The 15,922-nt window shown below is 36.5% G+C and overlaps 1 protein-coding gene across 1 annotated transcript; it reads right to left on the bottom strand.

The window, feature by feature from the left end:
* Nucleotides 1–2,811: 2,811 nt before the first annotated feature.
* On the bottom strand, nt 2,812–15,754 carry LOC113315594 (uncharacterized mitochondrial protein AtMg00810-like). The gene is made up of 2 exons (XM_026563853.1): nt 14,743–15,754; nt 2,812–2,852 (listed from the first exon to the last, which is right to left on the bottom strand). The coding sequence occupies exons 1-2, from the start codon at nt 15,752–15,754 to the stop codon at nt 2,812–2,814; spliced, it is 1,053 nt and encodes a 350-aa protein (XP_026419638.1).
* Nucleotides 15,755–15,922: the final 168 nt, after the last annotated feature.

The following is a 15,922-nucleotide window of genomic DNA, read 5'->3' as shown; positions in this document are numbered from 1 at the left end:
TGCCAAAAAGGGATGTGTTCAAGGTTTCAGAGAATATTTTGTCGGAATCTTACATATGAATCGATGGATTCATCGTTCTTTCGAAGTTTCCGACTTATAGTAGTCCACTTAGGGCCAGGTTTCGAGCTCGGATCCAGGTTAAGTCTCGAAGTTGCCAAAAAAGGATGTGTTCAAGGTTTCGTGGTATATTCCGATTGAATCTTACATATGAATAGATGGATTCATTATTCTTTCGAAGTTTCCACTTATAGTAGTCCACTCAGGGTCAGGTTTCGAGTTCGGAGTTAGGTATTATCTCGAAGTTTCCAAAAAAGGTTGTGTTTAAGGTTTCAGAGAATATCCTGATTGAAGTGACACATGAGCTCTGTCTAGTTTCTATGATATATCTTGTTAAATTTTGAGTTAGAACCACTTCATACACTAAGGGTTATGGTTTGTACGCCGTTGAGCCACATTTGAAGCTAGAATTGACATATGAGCTCCGTCTTTACGAGTCTATGATATATCCTGCTTAATTTTGAGTTGGAACCACTTCGAACACTTAGGGTTCATGGTTGGTATGCCGTTGAACCACATTTGAAGCTATAAGTGACACATGAGCTCTATCTTTACAAGTTTCTATGATAAATCCTGCTAAATATTGAGTTAAAAACCACTTCGGACACTGAGGGTTTGTGGTTTCTATGCCGTTGAACCACATTTGAAGCTAGAAAGTTCATATTCTTCTCAATTACCTCCTCGTATCAGTCAAAATTTTCAATGGAGCTCTAAATGCATTGATGTTTGTTTTATTATCCTTAATCACCTTCATTTCTCATTTTCCTGATTCATTCTTATATATTTTTTGGATTTTTTTATATTAGAATGTTGATAACAATGTCCTAAATTTATTAATATTTTTTTTGAATTTTTTTTCGTGCCGAAGGTTGATAATAAAACCGAATACATGAGTTCGTATTAGCACAAATAGAAACACACATGCTTCTCGATCCGTATGAGCATCCTAAATACAATCTCAACCGTCAATATCTCTTCTTAATCCGTATGAGTGGATCAAACGAAACGTGGGTCGTCCATCATTTTCATTCGGATTCACTCATTCTATTTTTTTTGAAGCATTTGTTTATTCACTCATTCTTGGTTGTATCATTAAACCCTCCCTCCACCACTCTCTATCCATTCTTCTTCTCTTATTATTATCCTCAAATAAGTGTTATACTATCCCCAGTCACTTAGCTACTTACTATGATAGAATCACTAGAAGACTAACATCCAAGTACCCAACTGTGTCATATTTTTGGAAATTTTTCACTGCTCTGGATTGGATTTTCCAAGGGTTAGACACAAGGGATGCCAAAAAGTATCTAAATGACATGCTCAATAAATTAAACCCTGATATCATATTTATCTCTGAAACTAAGCAAAAACGGGAAAATTTAAAGAAAATTATGCATGAGATTAATGTAAACAACTACTGGTTTGTAAATCCAGGAGGGATAAGTGGCAATGCTGGAGGATTAGCATTGATATGGAAAAGTAATCTCACTATTGATATCATTGATTTCTCTCTAAACCATATCAATGCTATAGTCAACCCTGTTAATAGCCCCCCTTGGCTTTTCACTGGCTATTATGGTAGCCCTTATGATACTGCTAGTAAAACTGTTTCTTGGAAAATGTTGCATGAAACAGCAACAACCAACCACCTTCCTTGGTGACTTTAACTTTATCCTTCATGACACAGAAAAATTCAGTTCCCATCCCATTGACTCCTCTGGAGCTGTTTTGTTCAATAATAAAATTCTTGATCTAGATTTGGTGGATCTTGGATTCACTGGCTGTCCTTTTACTTGGTCAAACAAGAGGAAAGGTTTTGCTCTCACTGAATAGAGACTTGATAGAGGCTTAACAACTGAAAGTTGGCTACTGCTCTATCCAAATACTACCATTTCTAATATGTTGGCCATTGGGTCAGATCATCATCTCATCATGCTCAATTCCAATCCCAATTGGAAAAATGGCAGTATCCCTTTCAAGTTCTTTGGGCCTTGGTTGGATCAGGAGGACTGCAGGAAAATAATAGCTGATTGTTGGAGCAAATATCTCTCTGGGTCAAGTGCTTATATCATTGCTAGAAGACTAAAAGATGTCAAACTTCAAATAAGAGTGTAGAACAAGGAGGTCTATGCCAACATCAAGAAAAATATAGAGGAATGCAAACAACACCTTCATTGGCTGCATAACAACTACTTCAGAATGGACAGAGGTCAAGCTCTAGCTGATGCAAGACAAAATCTCAAGAATTGGCAGGACATTGAAGAAAAGTTTTGGAAGACTAAGAGCAGAGATCAAATTATCAAATTGGGAGATCAAAACACCAGTTATTTCCACAGAGCCACAAAAAGTAGAACCAGGAGAAACAAGATTGATACAATTCAAGATGAGAAAGGGGAATGGATAACAGATTATCAAGAAGTAAGAAAATGTTTCACCTCTCATTTCTCAAAAGTGGCCACTGCTGAAACTACAAACATGAACCCATAAATCATCAACCTTATACCCACAACCATCACCACAACTGAAAATAACATGATGAATAGAACTCCTGAACATAATGAGGTTAAATCAATTCTGTTTAGCATGGCAGGTAACAAAGCTCCAGGTCTCCCCCAAAACTTATTTCAAGCCAATTGGGAGATTCTGGGAAATGACATTGTTAAAATGGTGCAACATTTCTTCAATTCTGGTCACATGCTCAAACAGATGAACTCCACCTTCATTTCCCTCATTCCTAAAACTGAAAGTACCTCTTCACCAAGTCACTTTAGACCCATAAGCCTCTGTAACACAACCTACAAAATCATTTCCAAGATTTTAGCTCAAAGAATGAAGCCCTATCTCAACAAAATTATATCCCCATACCAATCTGCCTTCATCCCTGGAAGACAAATCTCTGACAACATATCTATTGATCATGAAATAATATACACCATGAGGTCCAATAGAGGTAAAAAAAAAGTAAAAATGGAAGCATGGGAATCAAAATTTACATGGCAAAAGCTTTTGACAGAGTGGACTGGGAGTTTCTCACCAACATCATGAAGAAGATGGGTTTCAATGAGCAGTGGTGTAATAAAATCCATCAATGCATCTCCACCACCTCTTCTGCAGTCTTGATCAATGGCTCCCCAGATGACTCATTCAAACCATCTAGAGGACTCAGACAATGTGATCCTTTATCTCCTTACCTCTTCCTTTTCTGCATGGAATCCCTTTCTAGAATTCTCATTCATGTAGAAGAATTGGGACTTATCACTGGAATCAAGATATGCAAAAATGCTCCCTCCACCAACCATCTTCTCTTTGATGATGATTGCATGGTTTTCAGCAAAGCCAACAAGATTGAAGCTCAGAATATCATGGATATCCTAAACATCTTTGGGCAAAACTCTGGACAGCTGATCAACTTCAATAAATCTGGAGTTTTCTTTAGTAAAAACACCAAACCATAGATCATACCTACTATAAGCAACATTATGGGTGTTCAAGTGCTTCAGCTGGATGACAAGTACTTAGGCTCTCCTTTCTTCACTCATATAAGCAAAATTAACTCCTTCAAGCTTGGGGTGACAAGTTAAAAATAAAACTCTCTAGCTGAAAAAATCTCTCACTGAACCCTGTTGGAAGGGAATTCCTCATCAAGTCAGTCACATCAACATCTAGTATATACCATATGAATTGCTTCAGAATCCCAAAGCAAACCTGCCAAGACCTCAACAAACTTCAAAGAGACTTCTTCTGGGGAAAAAGCTTAGAAAATTCCAAAGGTTACTATCCAAAAGCTTAGACTGCAATTTTCAATCCTAAAAAACTGGGAGGATTAGGCTTCATGAATATGGAACTTTTCAATAGTTTTATGATCACCAAAATTGGCTGGAGACTACAACAAGATAAAGAGTCTCTCTGGTATCAACTAATGGATGCTAAATATTTAATTGGCAGAAATGTGCTCAATATGGACATCAAACCAAAATATGGAGATTCCTAGATATGGAAGGGTCTCTTAGAAGGTATTGGTAACATTCAGCAACATTGTGTCTGGAGAATTGGCAATGGGAGAAAGATCAAAATCTGGGATGATATCTGGATCCCAAGTATCTCAACTAGACTCACAAAACCTATAAACTGCCCACATTTCATTGAAACAGTCTCAGATATTCTTGTACCAAGTGGTAACTGGGATAACACCCTGATCCAAAATTATTTCAACCCTCACATTGCACAGGACATCCTAGCTCTTGTTACTCACCCTGGGGAAGAAGACAATCAGTGAAATCTAGATGACTCATGAAAGTTCTCTGTCAAAATCCTCTACAAGGCCAAGATATATAATCTCTACAAAAATAATACTACAACTAGAAATTGGGGGAGCAATCTGGAATATGGACATTGCTCCAGCTATCAAACTCATGAAATTCTCCCCACTAATGCTAAAACTGCTAGCATTCTGCACTACATAGATCCCATATGCCAAATATGCAACAGTGGGGAGGAAACAATGACACACATGTGTCTAAATTGTCCTGCAGCCACATCTGTTTGGCAGGAAATTCTTGGCAACTCACACAAAAAATTTGATAATGCAACAAATTTCATTGATTGGATGAATTCTTGGTATCTGCCTGGAGATGCAAATGAGAATTGCAGCCTATATGCTACTACATGTTGGTTTATCTGGAAGGCCAAATGTGATCTTATTTTCAGACATATCCAGCCAAATGTGAGTCAAACTTCAAACTGCATCAGGAAACACTTATACAATCATCATAAAATTCATAAACTCCCAACTCATATAATGTATACCTTCTCTCTAACTTCTAATGAGAATGTAATCTATGGAGAAAATAACATTACTCCATACAACTCAAACCATTACACTAGAGGGGATTTTGGCATCATCATCAAGATATGCACCTTACAAGACCCTGATAGCCTAAGTTATTTCACTGCTCTGACTATGATAGATCTTGCAGGTAATCCCATTGGAACAAGAGGACATCCAGGTCACTCAGGTTTTTGAAGGGGCAACAGAGGAGCAGACCTAGCTTTCAGATAGGCCAAAGAAATGCAGCACACAAACGTAGAAATACAAGCTGAATCTATGGAGATCCTGGTCCGCTTCAAATTACTATACCACAATGCTGTCAAGGGAAGATTTAGTCTCGACTTTCATGAAACAATGCACTATGGAGAGGAAGATAACATTACCAGAATCATGCCAGTAAATTTCATTTTCATTAGTCCGAAAGTTATTCATAGACTCCAGAATCTAGAAACTTTTGATATTGCTCTCGCCTGTAAGAACAATGTTGGTAGGACTAGTGACAATAGTCCTCTAAACCACCTGTACTTGTATTAGGCTTTTTGGTTTAAGTTTTTTCTATAAAAAAAACCCCTTGAACTCTAATTCCTATATGTTTCTCTATTTGTTCCTGATTTTGATGGTGGTAGTGGTTGTGGATGGAGAGAGTATAGATGATTGTGTATGGAGAGAGCAGATAGATGCCGAGAATTGAAGGGGTTTTGTTTTATTTGAACCGCTGATGGTGGTTGATTAGGGTTTTGGTTCAAAGTGTGTTTTGTTTTCTAGGAGGGGGTGGATGGGTGTAGAAGGTCTGCAAACTAATCAATTTCCTGATTTTTTTTCTTTTTACCAAAATCAGTGAATCTCTTTCTAGGAAGATGCATAATCTCTGCGTACTCTCTTCCTTCATCGATCTTATGTAACTGTCACACAAGTTGTCTCCTAGTCACAATCCCTATAATCACCACCACATTCCCCTCCAAAATCTCAGAAAAAAAATCTAAAACAAACATCAATTTTCCCAAAAAATCGCTTACCAGATCCACGAGGAAAGAAATCCTTTCCTAAAATACTCTCCAACACTGACGATTTCCCAGAACTCTACATAAAAAGAAAACCTAACTTAACCGATTCAAAATCAACCGAATCTGAAATCATCAAAGACCGCTCTAGAAATGGATCGATTATGAGAAATGTGATTCATTGAAAGTTTAAGTTACAAGACAAGACACTGACCAAGGACTTATATAGACTCGTGACATAACAGAGAAAGTTACAAAACATAAGCTTAACCGTCACTACAGAGTAGTTATGACAGGTGATAAACAACTGTCATCAACTAACCGAATCTTGTGGTCAGGATAAGTTGCATAGATTGAATCCTTACAGTGTACGGACATGTCACATGATCTAACATCCCCCCTCAAACTGATGCACGTACAACATGCAACAGTTTGTTCTCCAGGAAAGAAAATTATGACTTGGATAAGCCCCTGGTGAAGAGATCTGTTATCTGGCTAAGAGTGTGAATATATGAAACTTTAAGAAAACCAGACGTAACCAAATCACGAATCATATGATAGTCTACTTCAATATGTTTAGTGTGAGCATGAAAAATAGGATTTGCAGTCAATGAAAATGCGGGGTCTAACAACCACACCAAACAATTCGTTTGGCAATCTGAGAGGAATTACTCCAATATACTTTCTAGATAATCAACTAGATAGTCAGACTCAACCTAGAGTAAAGTATATCAAAGAGTTTAATATCTCTAACTCTTAATTCAATCCGCAATCAGCAAATAGAAATCTGCGAGACCGATTGAATAAGAGGAGTAACTTGAACGGTACCAAAGACCAATGTTCAAGTGTCAATCAATGTAAATCAACAACCCAAGGTTGGATATTCTAATTGATTGATCTTAACGCATAACCTGTGATATTTCAATTATATAACAAAATAAAATGCGGAAAAGAAATAACACAGACACCAGAATTTTGTTAACGAGGAAACCGCAAATGCATAAAAACCCCGGAACCTAGTCCAGATTGAACACCACACTATATTAAGACGCTACAGACACTAGCCTACTACCAATTAACTTCGGGCTGGACTCTAGTTGAACCCTAATCAATCTCACACTGATTCAAGGTACAGTTGCGCTCCTTACGCCTTTGATCCCAACAAGATACTACGCACTTGAATCCCTTAGTTGATCTCACCCACAACCACGAGTTGCTACGACCCAAAGTCAAAGACTTGATAGACAAATCTGTCTCACACAGAAAAGTCTATAGGATTGAATAAATCTATCTCCCACAGAAATACCCAAGAGTTTTTGTTCCGTCTTTTGATAAATCAAGGTGAACAAGAACCAATTGATAACCCGGACTTATATTCCCGAAGAAAAACCTAGAATTATCAATCACCTCACAATAAACTTATTCGACTAGCGAACCAAGTTATTGTGATGAGACGAAGGTGTTTGTGATTACTTTTCTATCTTTCCTATCGAAGATATAAAATATCGAGCCAATTATTTTAATTGTACTCAACACGATAGAAACAACAAGATCATATCACGAAACTACAAAGATAATAGTTGGGTTTGGCTTCACAATCCCAATAAAGTCTTCAAGTCGTTAACCTACAGGGTCTCAAGAAGAAACCTAAGGTTAAAGGAGAATCGACTCTAGTTATGCAACTAGTAACACACAGGAGGTGTGGGGATCAGGTTTCCCAGTTGCTAGAGTTCTCCTTTATATAATTTTCAAATCAGGGTTTGCAACCCAAGTTACCTTGGTAACAAAGTATTGAATATTCACTGTTAGATGAAAAACCTGATTCAACCAAGCTAATATCTTCCAACCGTTAAATCGAACTTAGCTTGTTACACACAAATGAAATGTACCCTCATTTAGGTTTATGTAATCGTACCTAAACGTGTACACCATGTTGGTTCACAAATAGTTAACCGAGGTTAGCCATATGATTACTCTCATATCAACCTTATTCATCTCAACCATAACTAGTTCAAATGACTCAAATGAAACTAGTTAAACAGTTTTTCAATTGCTATAGAAAACAAAATTGAAACCAAATCATTTTGATTCACTTGAATCAATCATGAACATTATAGCCACGGTTTGCAAAGATTGCATTCCTTATGATTTAAATGTTTAAGTTCATGAATTGACCGATTTGACAAAGTAACCATCTTAAGTATGCGTACGGGTATGCGTATTTAAGCAACCGGGTTTGAGTTTGTTTAGTTTCCAAACTCAGCAGAAATTTTCGGTTCGAAAACTCCCGCCAGTATGCGTACGGGTACGCATACTTAACCTGTCTCCTTCACCAATTTCGTATACACACATATGCATACATTTGGCTCCCGGTTTATGGATGTATACACTAATGTGCGAACACACTATATATGCTTATATCCAAACATGGTTACATTCTCAACTCTTTATTTCAATCATTGAAACATTCTTCTATAATGACAATAGCCGTTTTCACACACACCGTTAGCATCAAAGCAATTTTCAAGATATTGATATAATGATTATCGAAACATTCCAAGTCTTACACCAAATGATTGTATCACACAAACCATGTAAGATGTTACTCGGCAATTTTCTCATGATATAAGATGAACTTGGTCGAAGCGAAATCTTACCAACACATATTTCGAGAAATATGTAAGAAAGATATACTCATCTCGAAATCTCAAATGTGTATAGAGAAAACTATATCTTAACACTACTTATGTCTCAATATAGGAGATAGTAGAAATTGACTTTCCAAGTGATAGATTAGTTCAAGTCTCCACATACCTTTTGTCGAAGAAGTTCCACAAGCTCCCCTTATTGGTTCTTCGTCTTCAAATGATGAACTCTGTGAAATCTAAGCTCAACTACACTATCTATGTCCTAGTCCGAGACATCTATAAATAGGCTAGAAATCAAGACTTATGGTTATGATCACTAACATTGACAACCATGCTTGAGATAGCAACGCATGCGAGTTCGACCGAGCAGTGCTCTAACAATCTCCCCCTTTGTCAATTTTAGTGACAAAACTATCAATACATATAAATTACAAAATAGATAGAAATTGTAGCTTCTCATCCAAATGCTTGATCTCCTTGGCATCTTCAATGCGACTCGAAATCTTCGTCACTTCCAAGTACCCCATGATCCTAAAGGTTGTAAGTTCATCATCACAGTTGTTGAAGATCCGTAGCGATAACAATGAGAAAACAAAATGCTCTCAATCATTGTTATACAGTGTTATAATATTATTACACAGCATCAAAGTTCAAACTTTGGCAACAATACTATGGTGATATGTATCACTCCCCCTTAGTCAATACTCCATCTCAACATGAAAATAACTCCTCCTTACATAATGATCCGTAAACCATATGTATTTGTAGTATCACACTACACATTAATTCTCCCCCTTTTTTTCAATATAAATTGTCAAAAGTACGAAAACTAGTGGGATCCTCATGAAATTTTCACAGAGATACTTCATGACCAAAAGAGAATACCATATCAACTTATTTAGATGTCATCATAAAGCCGAAGCTAAATGCATTCATCAAAGAGTTTATAAAGATACAAGATAACCCCTAGTATTCCACAACCGCACTCCCCACAAAGATTTGGCAATTAAGCACTAGTTTAAAATGAACTCTCCCCCATAAAATGTCATTCCCAAAAGAATAACAAAGTCGACCTTGGTTTTATAAGAAAAGAAGGATTTCTTTTGGATAACTCAAATCACATGAAAACATGAATTTGTATCCAAAATATTCACTTGAATTAACCACAAGAGAACCCGTGATTAATGCAATTGAAAAAAATACAACCAAATTAATTACAAGAAAACCCACAATTAATTTAATTGGAATACACAACCAAATTAACCACTACGTGATCAATTCAATTGGTCATGCTCGACATAAGAGAACTTACGGAGCGACGACTAAACTAACCACAAGAGAATGATCAATTTAGTTGGTCATGCTCAAACATAAGGAACCTTACGGAGCAACACGTTATATGCACAAAAATGTGGATCGGAGATCGACCAATACTGCGGAATAAACAAGGATTCATTCTATTTTCCATCACTATTTGCACAATGACATATAATAGACTTCATCCTTGTAAACAAAAGTTTTATCCTTTCTTCCATCAAAACAATGACATAAAAGTATTTAACTTTTGTAATGTCAAAAGTTCATTCTATATTCTATCAATACATTCATATCGGCATAATAGAGATAACTTTTGAACAAGTATGGAACAGTCACAGGTTCACGGACGTAAACAACATATCCCATAACAGTTTGCAATATATAGAATCATAAAGATTAAAATTGCAAAAATCATCTTCCAAAAATTTAGAATTTAAATAAATAAATCTAAAAACATTGAAGATAAAAATTGTTGGACATAGCTATGTGTACTCACAATAATGGGTATTCCAAACCCTAGTTATTCTTCTAAAAACATAAAAAATAAGATTTACTAGACAATCAAAGTTCCTTGAGAACCTCATACCTTTCAGTGAATCCATCATAGAAGGTGTCACTGATTTCCTTCACTCTTCTGACCGTAGAAACTCCATGTTCGTAAGTAAGAACACAAACTTTTCGTTCAACAACCCGAGCAAGTTGTCTAGCTTTGACACAGTCCATGATGAGCTTTTTCTGATTCCTTATCAGAATATTTTGATTCGCAAGGATTTTGGCCTGACCATCCAAGAGTTTGGTTTATTTGCAGTTGGATATTTGCAAACTCGACCTTTGAATCGTTTTGAAAACGAGTTAAATCCTTGACAGAATCATCAATCCAGGAGTTGTGGTCCTTTCTTGCAAGCTTCTTCTTTAGAACCAGCTCTTGAATTGACTCACGTCCTTGAGTGTCTTCCTCCATATCAAGATGCACAATCTCTTGAGATTTTGCAGAGTTCTCCATATAATTTTTGTTAGGGAAGGATTAATACAGTATAAGATATATATGTATTAAGAGAAGACACTTCTCATTAAGGAAACCCTATGAACTCACAGGAGTAGGACACGGACGTTCACGGACCGTTTACAAGAGAAGGATGGATATAAACTAAATCTAGTAAGAGGAAAAACACAATGTTTGTCAAATATTGTTCAATAATCCTTAGAATTAGAGCCCGAGTCATAAAAAAGACTTTCATAACTTTGATTGATTGACAAAAGAAGACGACACACAATGACGTACAACAAATCTTGAGACTCCCATAGTCATCATCCTTGTTCCTTTCAAGATAGATTCAAGGATGAGGTTACCTAAAGTTAGGTAAAGGAGTGAAAGTGATCTCACTGCCAAACATGGTAGAAGGGTTGTACAAGTTGTTTGACCAGACTTGTTCTTATAAACACAGGGAAAGTCTTCATTAGTGGCACAAGAGTTTATACCGTAATGAGGAACATGCAACCTGTGATGATTTCCTGAAGAGAGATAATTTTTATAAGAATTCTGGTTTTCTGTCGGCAAGAGATTCACTGTAGATGTCGTCAGACGATTTACTCCATTGATAGTATAAAGAAGCAAATTACGGAGAATAAAAATATGTTTCTTTCTGGCAAAGCAATGAAGAGCATAGTGATTCTTTTTCCCGCAGGAGGAACATCATCGTGGATTAGATACATGCTTTCCTTGATCCATAACTTCTTCTTTCATATGCAGATTTTGCAAGTAATTCGCAGCAGGTAATTCTTTAGAAGAACTATTTGTACTAGATAAACCCTTGTGAGAAACAGAAGAAGGTGGATGAGATGATATTTCATCAAAACAGAGTTTTCCCTTTTTAAGGTATTACACTGTTCTCGGGCATATTGAAGAGATGCAACAAGTTTCTCTTTTTCAATACGAAAACTGTTAATTTCTGATGAATGAGTCTTGACTGGGCGTTCTTCTCTAGCTGTGTTTTCTCTGACAGTATTTTCAAGCATACTAATCTTCATGTGCTGTAGAGTAGTTTCTTGAGCCAGTTTTTCGATACTGTTAGAGAGAGATTCAATGTAGCTATAGAGTTCATGTTCCCTGTCAAGAGATTTCTCAAATTCATCAATAAGCCGATCATTCCTTTCTTCAAGAGACTTGATTTTGGCCGCTTGACAATCAATGATTTCAGCAGATTTTTTTAATTTTCTGGTGAGTTCCATTTCAGATTCTGACACGATCCCACAAATCTTGTTTTTCCCTCGGGATTCGGAAGAATCTACAAGGAGTTATCCTTTGAGGAAAACCCAAGATTTTTGGTGTAATCTGAATCTTTGGAAGGCATATCAATATGCGTTATCTGAGAGATACTTCTTAGGTACTCATAACACAGATTGCTACAAACACTTATGAGGTCTTTAATGTGTTTTCCTGCTCTGATACCAATTGAAAATGCGGGGGGTCTAACAACCACACCCAACAATTTGTTTGGCAATCTGAGAGGACTTACTCTAATATACTTTCTAGAGAATCAACTAAACAGTCAGACTCAATCTAGAGTAAAGTATATCAAAGATTTTAATATCTCTAACTCTTAATTCAATCCGCAATCAGCAAATATAAATCTACGAGCCCAATTGAATAAGAGGGGTAACTTGAACGGTACCAAAGACCAATGTTCAAGTGTCAGTCACTGTAAATCAACAACCCAAGGTTGGATATTCAAATTATTGATCTTAACGCACAACCTATGATATTTCAATTATATAACAAAATATAATGCGGAAAAGAAATAACACAGACACCAGAATTTTGTTAACGAGGAAACCGTAAATGCAGAAAAACCCTGAGACCTAGTCCAGATTGAACACCACGCTGTATTAAGCCGCTACAAACACTAGCCTACTACCAATTAACTTAGGACTGGACTGTAGTTGAATCCTAATAAATATCACACTGATTCAAGGTACAGTTGCGCTCCTTACGTCTCTGATTTCAGCAGGATATTACACACTTGATTCCCTTAGTTGATCTCACGCACAACCAAGAGTTGCTACGACCCAAAGTCGAAGACTTGATAGAAAAATCTGTCTCACAAAGAAAAGTCTATAGGATTGAATAAATCTGTCTCCTACAGAAATACCCAAGAGTTTTTTTGTGTCTTTTGATAAATCAAGGTGAACAAGAACCAATTTGATAACCCGGACTTATATTCCCGAAGAACAATCTATAATTATCAATCACCTCATAATAAACTTAATCGACTAGCGAAACAAGTTATTGTGGAATCACAAACGATGAGACGAAGGTGTTTGTGATTTCTTTTCTATCTTTCCTATCGGAGATATAAAATCTCGAGCCAATTATTTCAGTTGTACTCAACACGATAGAAACAACAAGATCAGATCACGCAACTACAAAGATAATAGTTGGGTTTGGCTTCACAATCCCAATGAAGTCGTCAAGTCGTTAACCTACAAGGTATCGAGAAGAAACCTAAGGTTAAAGGAGAATCGACTCTAGTTATGCAACTAGTAACACACAGGAGGTATGGGGATTAGGTTTCCCAGTTGCTAGAGTTTTCCTTTATATAGTTTTCAAATCAGGGTTTGCAATCCAAGTTACCTTGGTAACAAATCATTCAATATTCACCGTAAGATGAAAAACCTGATTCAACCAAGCTAATATCTTTAAACCGTTAGATCGAACTTAGCTTGTTACACACAAATGAAATGTACCCTCATTTAGGTTTATGTAACCGTACCTAAACGTGTACACCATGTTGGTTCACAAATAGTTAACCGATGATAGCCATATGATTACTCTCATATCAACCTTATTCATCTCAACCATAACTAGTTCAAATGACTCAAATGAAATTAGTTAAAGAGTTGTTCAATTGCTATAGAAAACACAATTGAAACCAAATTGGTTTGATTCACTTGAATCAATCATGAACATTATAGCCACGGTTTGCAAAGATTGCATTGCTTATGATTTAAATGTTTAAGTTCATGAATTGACCGATTTGACAAAGTAACCAGCTTAAGTATGTGTACGGGTATGCGTATTTAAGCAACCGGGTTTGAGTTTGTTTAGTTTCCAAACTCAACAGAAATTTTCGGTTCGAAAAATTCCGCCAGTATGCGTACAGGTACGTATACTTAACCTGTCTCCTTCACCAATTTCGTATACACACATATGCATACACTTGGCTCCCGGTTTATGGATTTATACACTAATGTGCGAACACACTATATATGCTTATATCCAAACATGGTTACATTCTCAACTCTTTATTTCAATCATTAAAACATTCTTCTATAATGACAATAGCCGTTTTCACACATTATTAGCATCAAAGCAATTTTCAAGATATTGAAATAATCATTATCGAAACATTCCAAGTCTTAGACCAAATGATTATATCACACAAACCATGTAAGATGTTACTCGGAAATTTTCTCATGATATAAGATGAACTTGGTGGAAGCGAAAGCTTTCCACCACATATTTCGAGAAATATGTAAGCAAGATATACTCATCTCGAAATCTCAAATGTGTATAGAGAAAACTATATCTTAACACGACTTATGTCTCAATATAAGAGATAGTAGAAATAGACTTTCCAAGTGATAGATGAGTTCAATTCTCCACATACCTTTTGTCGAAGAAGCTCCACAAGCTCCCCTTAGTAGTTATTCGTCTTCAAATGATGAACTCTGTGAAATCTAAGCTCAACTACACTATCTATGTCCTAGTCCGAGACATCTGTAAATAGGATAGAAATCAAGACTTATAGTTTTGATCACTAACATTGACAAACATGCTTGAGATAGCAATGCATGCGAGTTCGACCGAGAAGTGCTCTAACAGTTAAGCTACCTGCACCAAGATTATCACAGAAGAGACGACATGGAAGAGATAAGTAGACTGATAATTCCTCAAATAGATAAGAAATCCAGAGAATTTCAGTTGCTGCATTTGCAAGTACTATGTATTCAGCCTCTGTAGAGGATCGAGAAATGGTATGTTGTTTCTTGGAAAACCAGGAAACTAAATTACCTCCCACAAAAACACAATATCCTGAGGTGGATTTCCTTGTGTTAGGACAACCATCCCAGTCACTATCACAATAGGCAGTAATTTCTGAGCAATTTCCACTGCCCAAAGTAAGACCTTGACCCAAATAACCTTTCATGTATCTGAGAATACGTTTAGCAAGTTGGAGATGGACATCTGTAGGGTTATGCATGAACTTGCTCACATAGTTTACTGCAAAACTAATATCTGATCTAGTAAGTGTCGAATATTGAAGTCCACCTACTAAGATTCTATAAGAGGCAGCATCTTTGAGAGGGTCACCATCATAAGAAGAAACCCTTGGACCAGATTCCACTGGAGTTTTGCAAGGTTTACAACCTAACATATCATGTTTCCTTAGTAGATCAATAAAATATTTATTCTGTGTAAGAAGCATCTTACTAGCAGAAGAATCCAAAGTATCTTCAATCCCCAAGAAGTAATGTAAGGGTCCAAGATCCTTTATGGAAAACTCAGACTTCAAAGAAGTAATAAAAGAGGCAAGTAAGGATTCAGAAGTGCCTACAGGAATAATATCATCCACATACACCAAGAGAATCATTCTGTTTGAATGCTTGTGATAAATGAACATAGAAGTATCACAAAAATAATTAATGGAGCCATACTTAAGCAGATGTCCACTAAAACGCTCATACCAAGCTCTGTGAGCTTGTTTAAGTCCATATAATGATTTCTTGAGCTGGCACACATGTGTTGGGTGTTCTGGATCAACAAATCCAGGTGGTTTCTCCATGTAAACATTCTCCTTTAAGTACCCATGGAGAAAAGCATTGCTCACATAAAATTGTCTCATAATCTAGTTGTTGAGAGAGCTAAGCTCAAAACACATCTAATAGTAGTAGCTTTGACAACAGGACTAAAAGTCTCCTCAAAATCAATACCATCTACCTGATGATACCCCTTAGCAACTAGTCTAGCCTTATGTCTTTCAATAGTACCATTAGCATTGAGTTTTGTTTTC

The sequence above is a fragment of the Papaver somniferum genome, chromosome 10, assembly GCF_003573695.1.
Source record: "Papaver somniferum cultivar HN1 chromosome 10, ASM357369v1, whole genome shotgun sequence".
Classification (NCBI taxonomy): domain Eukaryota; kingdom Viridiplantae; phylum Streptophyta; class Magnoliopsida; order Ranunculales; family Papaveraceae; genus Papaver; species Papaver somniferum.
The sequence above is the reverse complement of the archived record's forward strand: the minus strand, read 5'-3'. Positions and strand labels throughout refer to the sequence as shown.

Excerpts from the sequence above, each read along its gene's own strand:
- LOC113315594 (XM_026563853.1), bottom strand. The coding sequence starts at position 15,754 with ATGAGACAATTTTATGTGAGCAATGCTTTTCTCCATGGGTACTTAAAG. Across the intron at positions 2,853-14,742 it reads CTGTGATAATCTTGGTGCAG|GTTGTGTTACAGAGGCTTAT; the intron begins GTAGCTTAACTG and ends ATGATTTTGTAG.